This window comes from Balaenoptera borealis (assembly GCF_965194805.1).
Source record: "Balaenoptera borealis genome assembly, chromosome: 9".
Taxonomy (NCBI): Eukaryota; Metazoa; Chordata; class Mammalia; order Artiodactyla; family Balaenopteridae; genus Balaenoptera; species Balaenoptera borealis.
Genome location: NC_138873.1, coordinates 27,262,797 through 27,285,451, shown reverse-complemented (window position 1 = coordinate 27,285,451; position 22,655 = coordinate 27,262,797). Strand labels below are relative to the sequence as shown.

The window sequence follows — 22,655 nt, the reverse complement described above, 5'->3', positions numbered from 1 at the left end:
TTGTCTTCTCGATAGAGGTATAGAGTCAGTGTTACTTTGAGAATGGCTAGTGTTTTGTGAAAGCCTTGTTTAACAAGCTTTTTGGCTTCTGAAAACGACACCTACGTAGAATTCCTGGTAAAGGAGCTTGGGTTTGCCGGGCAGCATGAACCTTCCTGAGTGTGTGGGAGGGGCTAGCCCTCCCAAGCAGAGGGCTGACCTCGCCCAGGCTCAGGGGAGGACTGAGCTTATTTGGCCTGTGACTTGGCATTTTATCACAGAGTTATTTTTCTAGAGTCCTTAATTTACCTATTTTTCATGAAGGAGGTAAACTTTTTGGTTTTCTGTTCTTGACACATGGTTAACCATCTGTAACAGGAGATAGTAACATTTCTTGCTAACTTTCTTTTCTTCCAAAAGTTGGAACAAAGCACTAGTGCTGTGTCAACCACAGAATAAATCAGCATGTTCTAGTGTAGTGACACTCCATTTTATATAAAACTGTATTTTTTTTTTAACATCTTTATTGGAAAACTGTATCTTTGTTTTCGTTATTTTGTGTGTTTTATAATGAGAGTAGGCGTGGCCTTCTCTACTTCGTTGCCCTATTGAAGACTGGGGATCGATCCATTAATTTGATAAATTGATTAGGCGCCTATGGTTGCCAGGCACTGTAATCGGTGCTTGGGATACAGTAGTGAACAAAAGAGCCAAAACCCCCTGGCCCCATGGAGCAAACATTCTAGTGTGGGAGAGCACAATAAACATTATGGCATCAGCTGGTGCTAAGTACTAAGGTGAGAACAGGCCAATAACAACAGAAAGCAGTCTTTGTTAGGGTGGGAGTGGGGTGTCATTCTTACACTTTATTATAGTTATTCCAGAGCAGCCTGACGGTGGAAACAGGTTCTGCTCCCACAGCGGGATGGACCTTCGTTAATGAGCCAGGGGTGCCGTGGGGAGTGTATAGAGCACAGTTCCCTCCACCTCCACCCCAAATGGAGTTTAAGGTTTTTACACTGAAATTTTAGTTTCTGGAAACATGAAGCTACGATGTTTTCTACTTTTCTAAGCTCTACTCAATATCAGATTAAAAGATGGAAATTGGAAGAGACCAAAATCCAGCATCTAAGAAAAATTTAGTATTCTTAAACCACTTATCTAAGATTTTTTGACCAATTTTCTGGATTAAAAAAATTTCCCCCTCAATATAAATTTTATCTATTGGCTATTTATCCAATTTTCTTACTAAGCAACCTGTATTTCATTTGATTCAAGCAAAAAAAATTTTTTTTAATTTGGCTGCGTTGCGTGGCTTATGGGATTTTAGTTCCCTAACCAGGAATTGAACCCTCACCTCAGCAGTGAACGAGCGGGATCCTAACCACTGGACCGCCAGGGAATTCCCTTTTTCAAGCAATCTTATTTATCACATTTAAATAATTCATTATGAAACCCAATGCTTATTATGCATCAACCGTCTTATCCTAATATTTGAATACTATATGTAAATATGCTTTCTACCCAGAAACATATGTCTATTTTGACTCATTAAGTGCAAAATGAATTTACTGATAAAAGTGAGTTAACTGAACAAATACATATAATAGTAACACCAATTTTTTTTCTGGGAAACCAAGCATTAGGGGAGGCATTTTGCCTCTTCTTTAGTATATATACAGCCCTGAAAATTAGAGATTTATTCCCATTGTACAATGATGATACTGACATACTAATAGAGCATAAATAACTTGTTTGAGGTCACAGAACTAGTGTCAGAGCTAAAAGGCAGACTTGGCTCCAACTCCAAAGATATTCCCAATATGCCACTTTAACTCCATATTTTATCATCATAAAACACCAAAAGCAAACCACTTATTTATACCATAATCTATCTCCCTAATGGTTACTGAAACTACGTATAACTCACATTTCTTTCCTAGATGTATTTTTATTATAAAGTTTGCAAATATTATTTATGAAAATGAAGATAGATAATATTTTAAAAGGGCAAATAATTTAGTGAATAAAGCATTTTATTACTCTTAAAAATTAAACCTGATAAAGCATCTAGTATATAAAGAAAATTCTAGAGAGGAAAATACAGTGATAAAAATACCTCTCCAAACTGTAGGGCATAAGATTCTGATGACTATAGTTTTTTCTGTAAAGTGTATATGTGAGTTACTTATTTACATGCCATGTGAATAAAAGCATTCTGGTAAGGAAAGATATGAGAGGAAAATGCAGGCAATGTTTCTGATTAAAAAAAAAAAAACCTAAATAAAAACCAAAGAGGTAGGCAAGCGAGGTATGACCTTTTTTAAATCAGCAAAAAACCCTAGCTACTCCTCAAATACACCCCTCGAAAATAGAAAAGCAATCATTTCTCAAAATTTTCATGATCTGATCCAGATACAAATATTAAGAGCAATTAGAAATCATCAATAAATTATGTGCTAAAATGTTCTTTGGACAGCGGCGCAATTGTGTGTAAAGCCTGCTACTGCTACATCCAGCACTCAAGGAGACCCTAGGAGTTGTTTCAGGGTTTGCACATTGTTTTTTTGCCAAAAGAAAAAAAGTGGGAACACGGAAGATGGAGAATAATATGGTTTGCCTTGAATTTTCATGGAAGCTATCACATGGCTGCAGGACAATGAAGTATAAATCCATCATCTATAGATCACAACAAAGATTGTTTCATTTAATTAAAATTCCACTTCTTTTTCTTAGAACATTAAAACCAAGTCCCTCCCCCCAAAACAAAAGGATTTATTAAAAGATTTCCTACTCTGTACTTTCACCCTGTTAAGTGTTAATTTGTCAAAACTGGTTTAAAGATTGCCTGACTCCTGCCTTGCCTTATTAAGAGTTTCAAAACACATTTTGAGCCCAAGAACTTACAGGCCAGCTTAGTGTCTTCCATCCTAAAATTCTTCTTTCTTGAATATGCTGCAACATATTCTATCTTCCAGATTCGAGTTCCTCAGCCGGGCAAAGACCAAGCCATCAGTGAAGAGGCCATTTAATCATCCCAAGTATCATCTCTCACACGGCTCAAGGTACACGCAGGAGGAAGGCAAAAGAGTGAGGAGACATACGACTCTACAGCCACTGTTTCTAAACAGTAACCTTGTTCACTGAACCAAGTAAAAACTGAGAAAGGCTTCTGTTCAAAAGAGCCAGTGAAGCTCGAATGGGTGTGGGCTGGGAGTAGCGGAGGCCTTTCCTGGTTAAGAAATGGTTGTTAAACACCAGTTCAACCTCAGGGATTCAAACTCAGCTGGGGCCCCAAACAGGATATGCATTAAACACATTAGAACAACTGTTTACCAAGATCATCTAAATGTTATTTACTGTTTTTCCAGATTCTTCGGCCTTTTGGTTTCCTGATGTATTAACAATGGCATTTAAAACCCTGAAGATTATGGCTCATTTTGTTCCCATACCAAATGCGTGTGAAAGAGGCCGTCGTTTAGAATCAGTCAAGCAGAGAGACCTCTGTGCTTTCACTCCTTTCACTGAGAACATTCATGGAGCCGCTGAGAAACCACATGAAATGAAGTTTTGCTGCCCTTCAGAGGGTCCAAAAGATTGACTTGCTTTAGCAAGCTTTGAAAAATTCTGAAGGTCTCCAGAGAGAAGAGGAAGAATAAATATAAACACTAAAGTTTTAGAGATTATTTCTGGATAAATTAAATATAGATCCTCAGAATTTTTTTCTTTTAGCCAGTGATGAATTGCATTATAAATTTTGAATTCAACATTTCTATCACCATTCTACCTTAGGCATGTCTTTAAAAGGACTTTTTGTCTAGGAGCACAGAGGGGAAACTGAGGAAAAAGGATCCAGTCCTCACTGTGCCTTTAGAGAATTTTAAAATGTGACATGGGAGCCAGAATACTTTGCTTAAAACCAATGAATTTAATGAGTTTGGATGATCAGTGGGCCCAATCTGGAAAGGAAATACACTGTTTAGAAGAAAATAAGTCATTTCAAGCCTCTCTGAGTAGTAGGACTTGACCCAGTAAAGAGACTGGATGCATGGGATTTCTAAGATGTAAGAATTCAAGCACCAACACATATACATATGGAATCTAAAAAAAAAAAAAAAAAAAGGTCATGAAGAACCTAGGGGCAAGACGGGAATAAAGACACAGACCTACTAGGGAATGGACTTGAGGATACGGGGAGGGGGAAGGGTAAGCTGGGACAAAGTGAGAGAGTGGCATGGACATATATACACTACCAAATGTAAAATAGATAGCTAGTGGGAAGCAGCCGCATAGCACAGGGAGATCAGCTCGATGCTTTGTGACCACCTAGAGGGGTGGGATAGGGAGGGTGGGAGGGAGGGAGACGCAAGAGGGAGGAGATATGGGAATATATGTATACATATAGCTGATTCACTTTGTTATAAAGCAAAAACACATCACTGTAAAAAATTATACTCCAATAAAGATGTTAAAAAAAAAAAAAAGAATTCAAGCACCCCCTAGACTTGGCAATTAACCTTTTTTAATGCCCTTGGAACTAAAGACTGCTTAGTGGAGCCAGTGGAATGCCAGCTGCAGCCAGCACCATCCCAGCACCTCCAGAGGCCCAGCATCACAGCTGCCTAAGTACCATCATTCCCACCCATCAGTTGCTTACATTTTCAAAAGCAGCCTGTATAAATACAGACAGTATCTCTAGTGCAGGGGTTCTCAGCCTTGGTTCTATTGACCTTGAGCCGGGATAGTTCTTTGTTGTGGATGGCAGGGGAGGGGATGGGGCTTTCCCGTGCATTGTAGGAAGTTCAGCAGCACCCCTAGCCCCCACCTGCTGTCTCTAATAGCACTGCCTACACATACTCCCCTCCCTACAGTTGAGACCATTAAGAAAGTGTCTTTGGACATCGCCAAAGACAATTGGGGTGGGGGTGGGGCAAAATTACTTCTGGGTTAAAAAAAAATTTCAGCTCTAGTGGCTCCAAATCCTTCTCCTCTTGCTTGCCCTTCAAGCAGGGCTTGTGTGGCAGGGAGGCTGGATAGCGGGGCCTCGTCCCGAGGTGGGGGAAACAGGCTTAAAGTGCTTCCGATCGCTCTGTCGTTCTGTTTTGTTGTTTGTTTTTGTTTTGTTGTTGTTTTTCTTCCCCAGAGACCTTATTGCCGCAAAGAGGGACACGGAACTGACTCTACGGGAAACGGAGGTCAAGGTTCACAATGCTGGGACTGGAGGTCATAAACATGCCTACATATTTCTCTGTGCTCACGTTTGGTACAATGGCTGGGATATGATTAATACTCAAGTATTGCCTAAATGTCTGAAGAACTAGAAGAATTCTCCAGTTCTGCCCAATTAAAGCAATGAAATGCACGACACAGGATAAGTGCTAGCCAAAGAAATATGTTGGCTATTAATTTCAGGAATTTTTGAGGCATGTTATTAAAATATCAACCTATTCCCACAATTCCACACCTGTATATTCAGTAGGGCTCCATAAGTGTTAGAACCGATACTCTGAATTATCTCACAGCTCATTTAAACAGAACAAAGATAGGAACCATGAATTTATCAAACAAAAAATAACTTCTATTAGCAAATTTTAAAAAATCCTTTCATTCCCTCCCTCGGAATCTTTTTATATTCTTACTTCAGACTCAAATGTAACTAGCTCAGTTATCTATCTTGCAGCTCACTGAAGATTAGAGGCACCCAGTTTTGAGGGGACAGGGGGGCATTATGAGAATCTCCTAACTGTTCTGTGGCCGTCCAAATCCTGACCTCCAAGACCCAGTCACCAACACAGCTATGATGTTTCTAGAACACAAATCTGATCATGTAACTGCTTTGAATGCCTACGTTTTCTTGGCTCTTCATGGTCTCACAGTTGCTTCTCTCACCTCACCTCCGTAGTACCTGCTGCCTGTCTGCTTCGCATTCTCCTCTCTGGCATTACAGAGGACAGCATTCGGCTGCGTTCTGCTGCACTCAGCTCCCCTCTTCCCGTCAGTCGTGTACATGCTGCCACTACTCCTTGAAGATTACTCTCCTCCCTTCATCTGGCTAACTCCCACAAGACTTCTCTCTCTACCTGCCACCCACTCCTCAGCAAGTCTCCACGCTGCCTCTCCTGCTGTGGACCCCTCCACGCTGTGATCAGATGGGTGCATATCTGAGGGTTATAGATACGAAAGAGAAGGGCTAGTGGGAAAAAAAATCTGCCTTCTCAAGTACAGACTGCCATAGGAAATAACAGCTTAAACTTGTTGACTGCCTGTTATGTCAGACATTACTCTAATGACCTATCCACGTAGGAACTGGTCTGACCTCACAAACCACCCTATTATGCTAATTTTACCGATGAGGAAACTCAGATAGATATACAGAGTAGAGTAACTTGGGGAAGCTAGTAAGTGGCAGACTCTCAATCCCCACGCTATGCTCTACTGCAGCATCTGCCCTCCAACTAGGTGACTTCTCACTTCTGAGCACCCAGGAAGCGTCAGGCCAGTGTCGCCTGCTGATGGGAAACGACTGGTACCACAAGGAGAGAAGACAGGCGGGGAGAGACAGGAGATGACACGGTGGAGACAGTGCCCCACTCACCCCTTAGGAACAACAGTGTGTAACTGAACGGTGGTGCATTCATCCAGAAAAACAGCTGAATGCTAACAAGAGAGGAAAGAGAATAGAGGGTTTTGTTATGTGACAAGTGGCTCAAGGAGATTTCTATGTCCCAGTGCATGGAGCGGTGAGTACCGTCAATGATGTGTCATCTGAAACTGTAGCTGCACAGTAAGGGTCTTAGAAAGAGGCACATTTCTAACTACAGGCATCACTGTTGTTACTTTCTCAAGATTAAGGCCTCTGCTTATCAGTCCAATTTTTGGTTTCATTTTCAATATCCAGCAAAACTTTCAATGCAGAATTCTGGCAGGTGGATGAAGACTGAACTGATGGGTTATTCAGACTTCCGGGAATGGAAATCACTTTGAAAACATAGTAAGCTTTTTTTTTTAAAGCTCTGCTATATATATATATATTTTAATTTTAATTAATTAATTAATTTATCTTTGGCTGTGTTGGGTCTTCGTTTCTGTGCGAGGGCTTTCTCTAGTTGCGGTGAGTGGGGGCCACTCTTCATCGCGGTGCGCGGGCTTCTCACTATCGCGGCCTCTCTTGTTGTGGAGCACAGGCTCCAGACGCACAGGCTCAGTAGTTGTGGCTCACGGGCCTAGTTGCTCCGCGGCATGTGGGATCTTCCCAGACCAGGGCTCGAACCCGTGTCCCCTGCGTTGGCAGGCAGATTCTCAACCACTGCGCCACCAGGGAAGCCCCATAGTAAGTTTTAAAAATACATACATAAATCCTGAGAAATTAAGGGGAAATGAATTTATTAAACCTAAATTATATCATCCTTAACAAATATGAAATATAAATATTTTTTAATGGGAGCTGGTGAATTACAAACTTGACAGAGCACTTGTAGAACTCTGAGGAATCCACCTTCTCCCCTTTTGTGCGCTCATTCATTACCTGCTCACTGACTGCTTTGCTCGCAGGCCTCCTAAAACTGCTCTGTGGCTGAGATGATGATTCATCAGCTCTTTACTCCATTCTGAGTCCCACTATGAACATGGAAACTGCAGAGGCCCTCATCTTGACAAGGCAGCTCTTATCCATTAGCGTTTTCTCTTATCAGATCTGCTCATTTGCCACTCTGTTTCTTCCTTGTTCTTTTTTCTTTCCTATTTTTCTCTTTTAACTTTTGGCTACTAATAGAGAAACCAGTTCTTATAAAACAGGACCTTTTAAGCTGCAGCAGGAGTTTTATGAGATGATGAGATAGCTGGTAACGTTTCCACTTTTTTTTTTTTTAACAAAGCTTTATTCCACAGAGAATTGTGTGATCAGCTTTGTTTTGCACTCCTTACGGGGGGAGGTGTGTGTATATCTGTGTGCATGTAAAAATGAACATATAAATATATGCATGAAGATCTACCAAATAACTGAAAGAACATGGATAGGCTAAGCCCTTGGACTAAAAAGATATTGCTCTTATAGTGTATTCTCATTATTTATAAGAATTTAAAATGTTTACCTGCAGACTTTAATTTTTACAGAAAAAGAATCACATATACTGGATTTGATTACCACAGTTATCAAAACGGTGCAGTTTAAACTCTTGGTATTTTGTAGAATTTAGTGTTTAATATAAAACACTGGGACCATGGGTATTGCTATGTTAAGGGGCAAATGCTGAGAAATAGATTTCATTTATGTTTCATATTTAGTTATTGAAAAGTAAAAGCAGATTCATTTTATAAAGGAACTTATGCTTTCTGCTGAAATTTGTAAAAGCTAAAAGTCACAAAGATTTGTTATACATAATTCATTAAAAGATTCAGTTCATCAGCTTATTATCTTCTGCAAATTGGTTTTGATCATGGCAGGTCTTAACTTGAAAACATCAGAACTGCTTCTAACCCCAGTGTCAATCTAGGAATACTGCAGCCTACCATTTTGTCCAGGACCCCTCTTTATCTTAGTTCTTGGTCTTTCCTTTTCCTCTGGGTTCAAAAAGTAGTAGGTGTAGCTTTAGGAGAATATTTGTTAATTTCAACCTTTATAAAGCAACTAGCACTGTTTCCTTTCCTTCCCAATAGGTATCTTGGTCCATTCTCTTTTGCCTTTAGATTGTCCCCAGAGGCCACAATCTTTAAGATGCTGGAAAAGGAGGGCTTCCCTGGTGGCGCAGTGGTTGAGAGTCTGCCTGCCAATGCAGGGGACGTGGGTTCGAGCCCTGGTCTGGGAAGATCCCACATGCCGCAGAGCGGCTGGGCCTGTGAGCCACAATTACTGAGCCTGCGCGTCTGGAGCCTGTGCTCCGCAACAAGAGAGGCCGCGACAGTGAGAGGCCCGCGCTCCGCGATGAAGAGTGGACCCCGCTTGCTACAACTAGAGAAAGCCCTCGCACAGAAATGAAGACCCAACACAGCCATAAATAAAAAAAAAAAAAAAAAAAAAAAAAATCTTCTAAGATGCTGAAAAAGGAAGATTCTGCTTTTCAGCAGAAGATCAGAAGATTCAGCCCCCCATTTTATAGTACCTTGGACAGTGACAAAAGCTACAAGGGCTGGTTATTTATGAAAATGCACTCAATTCAGTTAAAAATGTACTCCACACATGAATGTTTTCTTTAGGGGAGTAAGTTATAAAATGCTTGTCTGTTTCTCAAAATCCACATTTATATTACCCTGGAATCTTCCATGACCTCAAATTGCAGAAACAATTTTCCTTCATGTCAACACTTCACAGAAATGGCCAAAACTATACTTACCAAATGAACAAGAGATATTTTTGTTTACCTTGAAATCTTTTCCCTTCTAAATCTTTTCCCTTCACTGTAATCAAACCTGCTCAATCCTCTTCCTACCCCACTGTAGGCATGTCACCAGCTATAACCAGTTTTCCTGTGGCACTTGTGAGGCACACTAGTTTAGGAATAATTATAATGAAGTTATTAAAAATTGCTATGCTTGAAGCAACAGTTCTCACTAAACATTTCAACAAAATCAAGTTGTCAAGTCTGGACTATTGGGGCTGAAACTGCTAAAAAGGGTCAATTGCTTTTTTTCAGTGGAAAAAAATCTCTGCCAAATTTTTCTAAGCATTTTTTATGACTTCTCAAAGGTTTAAATGCCCACTTCCATGTGGGAAATTTGTAAACAAATATCATCTGAACTTTCCATCTTTTGCTGTCCGATTCCTGCAAGTTAATTACAATGTATTTCAGAGGGGATTTCACTGACAGGGAGGATTAATGGGGTAGCCTGACAGCTGGAGTCCTGAGTTAGATCAGAAATTAAAATAAGGAACTTGACCTAGTTTCAAAAGGGACGTTTGTTAATTTCCTCAACCCAAACCAGTGTAATCTTTAACATGCCTAAGGTTTTATTGCAGGGAACTAAAATATATATCCATATATGTAAGGAACTCTTGTAAAACACTTACAACTTTGACTTTAAAAAACACAATTTGATGGTTCCTTTTCCTTTTCTTGTAGAGTCGGCCTTCCCCATCTGCAGGTTCTATATCTGCGGACTCAACCAACCACACATAGAAAATATTCCCCAAAAAAAAAAAAGTCCAGAAAGTTCCAAAAAGCAAAACTTGAATTTGCCACACATTGTGCATTGTATTTACAACTATTCACTTAGCATTTACATTGTATTAGGCATTAGAAATAATCAAAGATGATTTAAAGTATACAGAGAATGTGCTAGGTTATGCAAATATTACGCCATTTTACATTAGAAAATTGTGTATCTGTGGATTTTGGTATCCCTGAAGTGGGGGGGTGGTGGTGTCCTGGAACCAAGCCCCTGCAGATACTGAAGGACGACTGTATATTCCAGGCTATGAGCACTCACTCTTCTCTCCCAGCTACTACCCCCAGACATTACACGGTCCTCAGGAGTAATGAATGCCATAATGAAGTTAGGGAATGGAGGGAAGTAAAAACGTCAAGTGTGATATATCCAAAGTACAAATTCTTATCTTATAACCTAATTTACATGCATGACCAGACTATAAGAGATTTATGGCACTGTGGCAAATCACTAGGAAACAAGAGCATTCAAGTTTTGTAGGGTTTTCTCCCATTAAACAGAATAGGGTTTAGCAGCCTACTTGACATATTGGGCAGACAGCCTAGGCTCAAACCAGCATCACCACTTTGTTTCCACCTTCAGGCTCCAAGCTGGTCTTACCACTGTCAGTCTCTCACCTTTAATTCCTGTGATCTGTCTGATTAGTCACCTTAAAAACCAGCTCCAGGAGCTCGTCATTCCCCTGCTCAAACACCTATCATGTCTCCCAGTTACCTGCCAAATTAAAGCACTGCGATGTGTTTCCACCGACTTTGAGAATTTTTTTCCCACCACTCTCCCAGATATCCCGAGTTTTTACAGAATGGATGCATTTGCTATTCCTTTAACATGCCTCACGATTTCCTTTCCTTTCTCTTTCCTTCTTTCTTTCCTTCCCACTCTTCTTCCCATGTGGAATGTCTCTTCAGTCATCTCTGTCAAATCCTCCAAATACTTCAACAAGCAAGGCAAATGCCCTCATCCTCCATGAAGTCTATCTTGATTCTCCCAAACAAAAGTGCTCGCCTCCTTCCTAAGCCACAAACACATCAATTATACTTCTCTAACAGCATTACCATTGGAGCAGAGATATCAGACTCATCCATCTACCCCCTGAAAGGCTCTCTGGGTATAGCTGAAGCTCAAGAAACACACTAAATTGCAATGACCTAGCTTCTAGTATATGGGTCAATTTTCAGTGCTATTGGGGTGTATATTTCAAAAGATTATAAATTAAATGATAAACATTAAGTGTAGAAAATAGAAAAAATAAATAAGTACAAAATATTTAAGATAAGCTGCAATGTCAAAATTCAGACATTACCACTGTTAACTTTTTAGTTATATGTTCTTGCAGATTTTTATTTTATTTTACATATATGTAAAAAACCAAAAAATGAGCTTTTCATGTAACTCTGTCTTGGAATCTATTTTATACTCTGGACATCTTTCCAGGTCGACTATGTTTTCTCAATGTTATAAACAAGGCTGCCTATAGAGTTTCACAAAGCTTAACAATGTCTGAAGAATAAATTCTAGAATAGAATTGCTGAATCTTTGGTTAGGGACATTTTAAAATGTTTTTGAATTTTTAAGTGATATATTTCACCAAAGACAGCCTTTTCCACTGTATCCTCAGATAGTAGCAATACATTCACTCGTTCATTTGTTATCTGACAAGTACCTGTGTGAGAATTACTACCTAACTGTGCTGCATATTCTCGTTAAAAACAAACAAAAATAAATTTTGGTATAGTATTTATAAAAGGTTGTAAGCATAAGTGATATAATTGAACCTACAAGGGGATTAGCATTTTTGGAGAAAGTACTAATAACAATTTAATATAAATACTGCCAGTACATTTTAGATCTAACAAAGCATTTGTGTTGAAAATAGTAAGTGCTCAAATTATAGCTATTACTATAAGTTACTATTAACTACTGAAAACAGGTCAACTTTGATTTGTTGCTGGTCTTTAAATATTCTTTTAAATATAATAATAAATATACTGCTATAGATCATCATGTTGAAGCTCCTGGGATTTAAGTAATCTGATACAAAATTAATGAGTCAGAGGTTTTGGTATAAAAAAATTATAATTACTATAAAAGGTATATGATAAAGCTGGTTTAGTTAATTTAATCTGGTACACACTATCAAAAGATCCTACTTTGCTTCTGTCACTAGCACCTAAGTGACATGAAGTCATTACTCTCTAGAGCTGCACTGTCCAATATAGTAGCCACCGGCCACGTGCAATTACTTAAATTAAAATTAAATCCAGTTCCTCAGTCACATTAGCTACAGGTTAAGTGCTCACTAGCCTCATGTGACCAGGAGCTGGCATATTAGATAGTGCAGCTCTATAACAGTTCTACCATTGTAGATGTTCCAGGTTATCTCACTGTAAAATGAGGACTTTGAAAGACATCATTTCTAAAGTAGCTTCTAGATCTAAATTCTAATGATTTTGTGGCTTAAGGTACTCTTCTGATTCCCTGAAAACTTCATGAAAATATTATATCTATAAAATCTTAAATTCATAGAATCACAGAATTTTAAAAATGGAAGTTTCTTTAAAAATCACCCTTTCATTTATTTCCTAATTTTTAACATGGAAAAAGCTGAAGTAGAGGACATAAAAGATTTGCCCAAGTTTTTAAGACTAGTGAACGGATGAGCAGAGCCAGGATCTACAATTCCTGATCTACTACTACTAATCCAGTGTTATTTCCATGGTGCAGCAGAGAAAAGGAACAGTTACATTAAAAACAAAGGGCACTTAAATAAATAAGTAAAAAAAAAACAAACAAGAAAACAAAAAACAAAGGCCACTGAGTGTGTGCATATATTTCTTAGGGGTGTGTGTGTATATATCTATTTCACAGAGCTCGCCCTACTGACAGCCTAGTGGCAATGGTACTTCTGTAGCCATGAGCACAGCTAGCACCCAGATCTTGGATTATAAAGTATTACTTTCCACTCTGAGGAACCAGGGCTCCTGAAGAAATGGCTGATTCCAAGGCTGAGTCAAGGAAAGTACAAGATGAGTCTGTAACGCCTTGTGCCAGAAAGTAAGGATGTGCTCAAAAAATAATGGAGATGCATAAAGGACACAGGGGCCAGCCTCAAAGAGATCCCACTGTCCAAATCTGGGACAGTTAGAGCATCAAAATAAATACAGAAAAGCATTATAATCTACAGAGTAAAATAAATATCCCTGAGTCCACACTAATATAAACAAGAGAAAGGAAAAGTTCTTCCTTACAGTAGAAAGCTAACTAATAAATGTAGAGGGGATGATGAATTAGAAAATCACTCTTTGGCAACCAACATAAGACTGATTGATTCAGGCAAGAATCACTGATGCTAAAACTAATAAGTGAATATATGAGGAAGAACAGAATATTTACATAGCCTCAAAGTATCTCCCCACAAGACACTTATTAATTACAAAACAAGATGAGTAACTTCATAGTGGAGAAACCTGGCAGACAGCACCTTAACAGAGTGATGGAGGATAATATCACCAGGAATGGGACCAAACAACATGTGACTCCTGATATGATACACTGAAGACAAAATATCACTCCTGTGGCATTCTTACTGGAAGTATATAACCTAAATCCAATCATAAGGAAACATCAGGCAAACCCAATTTAAGAACATCCTGCAAAAATAACTGGCCTAAATGCTTAAAAACTGTCAGTATCATGAACTACAAAGAAAGGCTCAGAGAAGTGTTAAAGAGTAAAGAGACATGGTAACTAAACACAATGCCCAATCTTGAATTTTCTTTTGCTATAAAGGACATCACTGGAATAAATGGTGAAATCTGAATAAGGTCTGTAGTTTAGATAACATTATCACTGATAGTGTTAATTTTGATAAATGTAATATGGTTATATAAAAGATAGTGCTTGTTTTTAAGAAGGGGAGAGAAAGAATTAAAAATAAATCTTCCAAAATGTTAACATTTGGGGAATTGGGGTTAAGGGCACATGGAAATTCTTAGTTGCAACTATTTTTGCAACTTTTCAGCTTTTCTATAGATCTGATGCTATGTGAGAAAAAAAAATTTTTTTTAAACCATGGCCACTAAATCCCTATTTGTTATTGATATTTTAAAAAAATTAATCTAACTTTTGACTCCTTTACTCATAGGACCATTAATTAAAATTGGGAAAAACTGAATGTAAAACACACAAACATAAAAGTTTTCTAAAAATATGCTATGACATTTTCTCCAAATTAAAGTATAAGATGTAAAGGAAAAGCAAGCATCTTACCTATTTTCTTCTCCATTCAAATTACAACTGTCTTGCTATAAAATGTAGAGGAAATACAAAAATCTATTCCTTTACATAGTGGCCCACCTTAAGGTATTTTTAAACTTTTTAATTTTTTTTTTTCAGAAGAAAAAAATCAATTTGATTTGACCAGATGGAAAAAAACTTTCATATGCTTAATGTTAAACTGGCCAAAAATAAATACGAAAATTGAGCAAAGAGCAATTTAAGGGTGAAACTAGCTGGCTTTGTGTGGCAGAAGGAAATGGAATCTGGCATCTGGAGCATCAGGAGATGAGCTGGGGGAATTTCAGGGAGCAATTTCCCCACACCATGCGTCAGTTGACTTGTATTCTTAGCTCAAGCTAAACCTTGAAAGATCCAGCTCTACTAAATCAGCATTCCCCTCCCAGGACCAAGACAAACTTCAAGTTCAGCAGCTCAAACCAAATTAAAAGCTGTTGTTAAACACAAGCCAAACAGAAATGTTTTTCATACTTTTTTTCCCTAAAGTAAGATAAAAGCTAACTAAATAGTCTCTTAAGAAGTAAAATATCGTGATTTTGAATTCGGGAGTAAAAGCTACTTTAGTTGGATCCTAGCATAATTTACCATGTTAAGATTACCAGAGCCTTTTGTAATTGCAGGAAAGAATATCACTTTTCTCTCCCCATTTCCTTCTCTTCCCCAAAATGGTCATTTGGTATATATGGACTTATTTCTTTGCCAGCTAAATTATCAAATCTTAGACTGAATTCCTCTGCTTTCTTTACCAATAACTTGCACATGGAAGCATTTGGGTTGAGGAGGCATTTTCTTAGTCTATTAGGTTATGTTTTACGTACATGTATGCTTGAAGAGAGATATTTATATACTTATAAATACTGGGAAATAAAGAAGTTTAACTATGTTAAATGATTCTTTAATTGTTAATCATAATGATGATATTCTTAATCACTTATACAAAAGCTTACACTGTGGCTAAAGAGTGTGTCCTGAGTGATGCTTCTCAAAGTGGGGTTCTGATGGTAAATGCATTTGGAAAATGGAATGAATTGTGTCTCTTATTTTGCAGAATTACAACACATATCATTATATCAAATGTTTTGAGGAATCCCTTAGTAAGTAAGCAATTTAATAAGGGTCTCCCAAATTTACCTGACTAAAGACTTCTTTTGTGCGATATTTGTTAATCTGGAGTAGGTCTGGGTTATACTCTACAAATGTCATTACAGTGTTTAAAATATATATTAAAGGATTCTCTTCAGAAGACACACAAATAATATTGTTTCAACATGATATTTCTCTTAAAATGAAAACCCTGTAGCAGTAAATTCTCTTTGTAGGTCAAACGTACTGGGATAAGCATATTGATCGGGAATTTAGGGGAAATCAAATTTAGAGGTCACCTGATTGTCTTAATAGAACATAACTAAACTTGATGACTTACTGATCAATCCTACTGAAGTTTCTTATTATTATTCTTTACAATACGAATCCATGATGCATTTTTACAGAGGGCAAGAATAGACGTTAAACTCCATTAGCAGGCTCCACAAGTCTGTTGTGGATGAACATTTTCTCCTCTTCCTAGAACCTTGTAAAACATCAAGTACATCTAATGGACCAATTAAAGTGATAAACCATCACAGCATGCTCACTGCCATAGCCAAACAAGCCGTTCTAAGAACAAGTACAGCTGACTGCAAATGAAAATTCTCTCTAAATCCTGGATGTAGGAAAAACTGGGGCAGCTATCAGCTCAGTTCTCTAAAAGTCAATGAGAAAATCACCAAAAGTATGCAGAATTCCAGACGATATCTATCTGGGGCGGGTGGGGGAGCACGGAATCTGTAGGGAGAAGGAAGGAAAGGGAAAAAATTAGATCTGAATCCTTCATAAAGTACTTTATTATGAAGAAGGCAAAATCATGACCAACACCAGAATAGAAGCTCTCTCCTTGGAAGAACAAGAACAGGACAGAGGCCACCATACTAAGAGGCAGCAGCTGCCCCGGAAACAGAAGCACTGCTGGTATGATAGCTGAGGTCTCCTTCACAGGCCTTTAAGTCTCCAAATAATATGAATGTACCTACTTTGTTTTCAAAGTAAATCCTCTGTAATAATTTCACTAATAGCAACCATATGGGAAGCATCTGTAGCTCTCCTCAATTCTAATTTTCATAGGCAGAAGAAACACCGACAAAAATAGTCCCACAGTCTGTCACGGAACCACTGCAGGCTGACCTAGTTAGATGCAGCAGGCTGAGTGCCTCTGAGCTGGCTTAATCCTGCCCCAGCTTTGAGGCTGCCCCAGAGCTCAGGCCTTAGAGTTCACCAGGTCTTCACCGTTCATGAGTTTAGAGTTGAGAGGTCATACTTTCGTCTCTGAAACCGTTTTAGTGTGGATCTGACTGAATCACCAACAGCCATGCCCAAATCAACTCTTTGAAATAGGGAGATTTCTGAAATCACCATTTGCAAAGACCGTAACAAAGACTGAAACAAAAATCCATAACAATATTAAATTGCAAATGCTAAAATGGGAAAATATAACATATGTGGCCAGAAAAAAGGTAGGTATCCTTTATTTATTAAAAAGAAAAAAAAACACTCCATTAGAAAATGTCACAAGAAATAAACATATAATTCACAAAAGGAAAATGCTAACAAGCATATAAGAATTGTTTAACATCAGTTATTAAATAAATGCAAATTAAAATAACATATCATTTCTTTGCTTATAAAATTGACAGAAATTTCAAATAAGAGGATATCTATTATAACTGTTTTAGAAGAATGTTTCAAAAATGTTTCTGACACTAAATGGAAAGAAAACAGTTTGTAAAACCACATACACAACGATATGACAAGTCTGTAAACACACACAAACACTAGAGTTTCTAAAGACTACACACACACACACACACACACACACACACACACACCCAAAATGTTAACATAGCTATATGTAGATGGTAGGATTACAGATGATTTAAAAATAAGTTTAATCCTTTTCTGCATTTTCTAAGTGTCTCACAATATTTATTACTTTTACTATCAGAAAAATATATGTTACATTTAAAATATTTAGGCAGTAACTACTAGGAGATGCCTGGAGACTATTTCTGCTCATGATTTTCTGTGCTCCAGTCATTAGTGATGGCAGAAAAGATGTTTGAATTTGGACTGCTAATATGGGTGCTCACTTCATATGCTAACGTGGAGAGCTGAAAGTCTTAAGATGCGTATTTATTCTGGGAAAAAGGCCTCCCCCAAAAACCAATCAAAAGAGACAAGGCTTGTGGGAAAAGGGCAACTTACACTTATTTACTTTCACATTATGTTCATATTTAAATAATGATAGCATTTCAAAAAAGGCAAATTTCTGTAACTGATTTCATTTTCAACATCCCTTTTTAAAGTTTTAAGTAGCTTCTAGATAATATTCCTGTACAAGCTTTTCTACTTTGGAGAAAAACCATATGCTGAGTAATAATTTCTCTCACGTTTTTATTCACTTTTTAAAATTCAAAAGGTGGTCTTTTTAGAAAGATTCATCTTTGGTATCATCAAATGTAGCGAAAGCAAACAATATAATTTTACATTTATTTTACCTATAGGATATATTCCCCCAAAATGATTATCATTAACATAAAATCCTAGTTTGTTCTTAATATAGAATATAATAGTGTCCAGTCAAGCAACAAGTATTTATTGGTTCTTGCTATGTGTCATGTTAGGCACTTAAGTTCGTACGTGCTTTGACAAAAATAATATATTGCATGTGGAAACACATGCAATATAAATTAGGGATTTTAAAATTTTAGACATGACCTATGTCAATCCCCACACAGCCCATGCTTACATTCACCACCCCTCTATTTTTACAACTATTTTTCAGATTTCTGATTTTAATAGGAACAGACTCTAATAGGTGCTAATCTCCCTGAACAACATCAAAAGTGATTCCAAATTAAGGCCATTTTTCTCCCTTCCAAGGGTAAACTGGTTGTATTTTTTTCATGAAATTTCAGAATTCATCCCCCAACCCATGGCAGGGTGGATGTGGAAATCAAAGCATGTCATACTGACAGGTAAAGAATTGCATAAATTCATTTATATGCTGAAAAGCAACTCACAAATCTTCAAATAGAAAAAGGCATGTTTCTCTAAGCTGGTATTAACCAGAAAATATCTGATTAACATCTGCCCTTTTATCCCTAACGTTAATGATTCTGTCCTTTTCTCCTCCATTTTTGCCTAAGTCTATATCTTCATTTTACCCCTTCATGCTATTCATTTCATTTGGCAACAGTATACTCTAGAGAATTTCTGGGTCATTCCAATGCTCTGTAACATCAGCGTTCTTCTACTGGGGACCTCGATGATCCTGAAGACAGATCCCCATGGTATTCTCCTGTTTTCCACCATGAATGGATATAAATGCTTTTGTGTGACCAACTTAAAAATTGCCAGCACACTGGGAATGCCAAGGCAGACTGGGAGTGGTGACGGCATCCCAGCGGAACTTTTTGAGCACCTGTGGTGTTTAAGATTATGAGGGAAAGAATAAGCAATGGGTAGTGGTGGGCATAGGGAAGGGAGAATCATCTGGCAAGGCAAGAAAAATTAAAAACACTGAAATAGAAAACCATATAGAATTTAAAGGACTGTAAAGAAAGCTATGGATATCAAGAGAAAAGCTGATCTGTGTAAAGCAAATTGTGATATTTAGTCAAACCTGAAATCTCAGGAGTTTCACATTTATTTGAGAATAACATGTGACTTAAAATGAAATACATGCTACCCTCAACTAAAATGGTGCATCCTTAACCAAAAGCCAGGTAAAGTGTAGTTCCCCCTGCAAATGCAATTTTCTAATCTGATGATTTTAAATCTATTTTCCATATTACAGTTGTGAAAACCTAGTCAGAGTTGCCAAGGCAACAACATCGCCCTTTATGAGAACAGCAAGCTCATAACACAAAACTTGTAGAAGCATCCATTATGGCACAGAGATTCACAAGACTCTTCTGAACTGGAGACAGCCAACAATGACATACGATTCCACTTCCATATATAATCGTTCTCATAAGCTGGCACAAGACAGACTTTGGCTAGTAAAAAGTAAAAAATCCTTCTCTATCTAAATGCAAAGTTACAAACAGCAAAGTACTCTAGCCATTAAGCCTTCAACAATCGCATGCTGTAATTATTAATACTATAGTTATTCAGTTCTGCTTTCAAAATAGAAATGGCACAAGGAACCCAAAGAGCCAAGAATAGAACATAACTATGAACATTCAAGAACATCCCACTTAAATGCCATCAGGAAGATTTTCTTCAGCAGCTAGATAAAATTCTAATAATGTAATTTAGCTGTGTAAAATAAAAGATCCAAGGAAAAGCTACTTGATTATTCTTATAACTTTTGTTTTAATGATTCAAATATGCTAAATGATGTCATTAAGATATGGCAGGACCTCAATTAATTAAACTTTACCTTTGTATACTGCAAAAGGCAAACATGGCTAGTTCTAAGAAAAATGGAAAGTCTGTTACAGTGTTCACACATTCTTCTCACACCTCATCATCCTGTTTTCAGATATCCAGTACCCTCCTTTCTCATTAACTCCCCACATCCAAACCACCAAAGTATCAAATGAGGTTTGTTTTTTTTTCCCTACCCACGCTTAATTATTGAGTTGATTACAATCCAATGTTATCAAGCATGGCATGGATTGTTTCTTTCAGATATTTGTATTTTACTTTTCTAACAGCTAAGCAAAAACTGCATCCCTCAGATACATGATTTGAGGCATCAACAAACAGCATAATCTTTCAGGGTATGAGTCTGAATGTATCCTTTTGAGATAAGTGGGAAGCAGAAACTATGTGCCTCCCTCCCTCCCCAGATACCTACCTGTGCTGCTTGGAAGGTGAGCCGACCTTGGTACTTTGGCATATTCCTATCATCAGTGCTTTTAAAGACCTGGAGTCCCATCCTCTCCCACTGTGTCTGCCTGACAGGCCTCTGCCTGCAGACCCTCATTTTCTGCCTCTGTTGGGGAAGGTCATCAAGAAGACGGGATTGCCGGTTTGACCCGTGAGCTGGATTCAGTCATTTGGAGGCTGCTCACCCCCTCCCCTATCTTTGGAATGTACGTTCTGCTTGCCTTCCCCGAGTCAGAAGCTATCCAAGGACACAGCTTTGAGACAGTAATTGTGGTGTTGAGACTCTCTGGACTGTGCACGTGACTGAACCCAGTTAAAGCCTCTCCATAAACTTTTAAGATTCTGGCGGGAGGTCGTGGAGACCCACACATCGTGTGGCAGCTTAAGACGAGCCTCATAAGTAAGTTTCCTTGTTTATTAAACCTGCCAACTACCAATGTGTAGCGTTCTGCCTTTTTCTTGGGTCTTTCCTTGCCCTCTGTGTAAGGGGGCCAGCTTCAGATTCCACCTGGAAAGCTCCTGAGGAGGCTGTGACCCACCCACCCCTTGGGAGCATTTGCCTTCTCCCTATCCCCTGGCATCCCTCCTCCCTTCTCCCCAAACCACTCCTCTTTCTGATGCACACTTTATGCTTCAGAGACCTCAAGCATTACTGTAGTTAGGACTTTGTGATGTTTTTGAACCTTAATTCTTTTCTTTAGTCCTAGAAACTACCCTCCTGTGAAATTTTTGCCATTAATAACACTGTTCCTGAAAGTGAAAGGTATTAACTATATAAAGTCTCCTAGACTATACAATGTGTCTTTAACAGGTAGTATTTTTTAATAAAAAGGCTTAAAATTACAGTGTAAGTGTCTGAAATTTAAACAGCTTTCCTTCCCTATACTTTGTGTTAAGCTGAACAATGTGAAATTGTCATTTTAGGTAAAGAATGGTCAAAAATGGCAATTTCATATAGTTCAACTTAATACCTGAGCCAATTTATTATGCCAATGAGTTCAAGTGCCAAGATGAACAGTTTGCGCAAGAAAGATGACAACCAGCAAGCCTCTTATTCCTGGGACAAGGCTGTGTACAACGAGTGACCTAGATTTCACACCCTGTGGTGCCTGCACCCAGTCTATTAAACGGTATCACTCAGTTTATCATGACAACAACTTCAGACTGTGGGCGGCCATTCCTCACACAACAACACAGATGAAGAAAAACAACCTGATGAGCACACTGTACTCCTTGCACAAGGTCAGCATCATCAACAAGCAAGGAACAAAGCCGAAGGATAAAATTAGAGATTTAATATCTCTCTCCTCTCTTTTCATATTTTTCTTTTAAAAGTCATTTTTATAATATGAGTCTAGCATCCATTTAGTGGGTTATATTGAATGGAAACCTGAGATTTAAGTACTGAAATGAACCAAAAAGCAAATTCATCAAAATGATGCTCCTGTAATTTCCCCCCACGTGATTGGTTGGCTCTGTTTGGCTTCACATTCTGATTTCAAAGAATGGCTTTAATGGGAAAACAGCAGAATAACCGTGCTGTAAATGCATTCCTTCTACACAAGAAATAACTACTTGAGAGGTTCTACATTACCAATCATCCATATTCAACATTCAACTAAATTGCTAGGGAAACGGAGGGGTAGGCGGGGAGGAGGGAGAAGAGATCTTCTCTGTCTAGTTCCCCTACCGGCACTTATATTCCAATAGGAGATGGTGAGGACATATAAACAAATAGCTATAATGCAAGACACTGTGGAATTTACACACTACAGACAGTAAAGATAACACACATGCAATCATTTCTTTTAGGTTTTGGATCCAGTAATAGGAAACACAGTACCTCTAAGTCAGGAATTGCACCGAGTACCTTTACATAGACGACTAAGCATTCGTGAAGTTTATATTCATCTTCCTTTAAATTCCTGGAACCAGGTACTGCCCCACCTAATCTTTTGATGATGAAAAAAAAAAAAGGGAAATTATCTTTCAACTAACCATGGTTTGATGCAAATTAGTACATAAGATTCAAAGATACATATAACCCTCACTCTACTAGTTCTCCTTCTCTGAGAGTTTGGGAAAAGGCATTTATAGTTCTCTGCTGTCTGAGTTTTTTCATTTGAAAAATGGAAGATTTGTTCCGATCACTCAGTTATATCAGTAGGGATGAAAACATATGAGATAAATAATGGATTTAAGTCATTTCAAAATTACACCGTTAAGGGCATTATCTCCATACAAGAAGTATGTAATAAAACAAAGGTAATGAAAATAAAATTACTCAT

The 22,655-nt window shown here is 38.1% G+C and overlaps 1 protein-coding gene and 1 long non-coding RNA gene across 10 annotated transcripts in view; one reads left to right on the top strand and one right to left on the bottom strand.

Moving 5' to 3' along the window:
• The window catches only part of LOC309635021, a 517,380-nt gene that overhangs the window by 94,233 nt on the left and 400,492 nt on the right, over nucleotides 1-22,655 (top strand). The window lies entirely within an intron of this gene.
• Nucleotides 1-22,655, bottom strand: part of MAP7 (microtubule associated protein 7) — a 161,333-nt gene that overhangs the window by 90,595 nt on the left and 48,083 nt on the right. The window contains exon 1 of one of the 9 annotated variants that reach the window (XM_082405683.1): nucleotides 2,887-3,230. The exons of the other annotated variants lie outside the window; for them this stretch is intronic. Coding sequence (XP_082261809.1) covers nucleotides 2,887-2,908 — 22 coding nt within the window. The 5' untranslated portion in view covers nucleotides 2,909-3,230. Of the gene's footprint in view, nucleotides 1-2,886; nucleotides 3,231-22,655 lie in introns of those variants that run through there. 9 annotated transcript variants of the gene reach the window in all.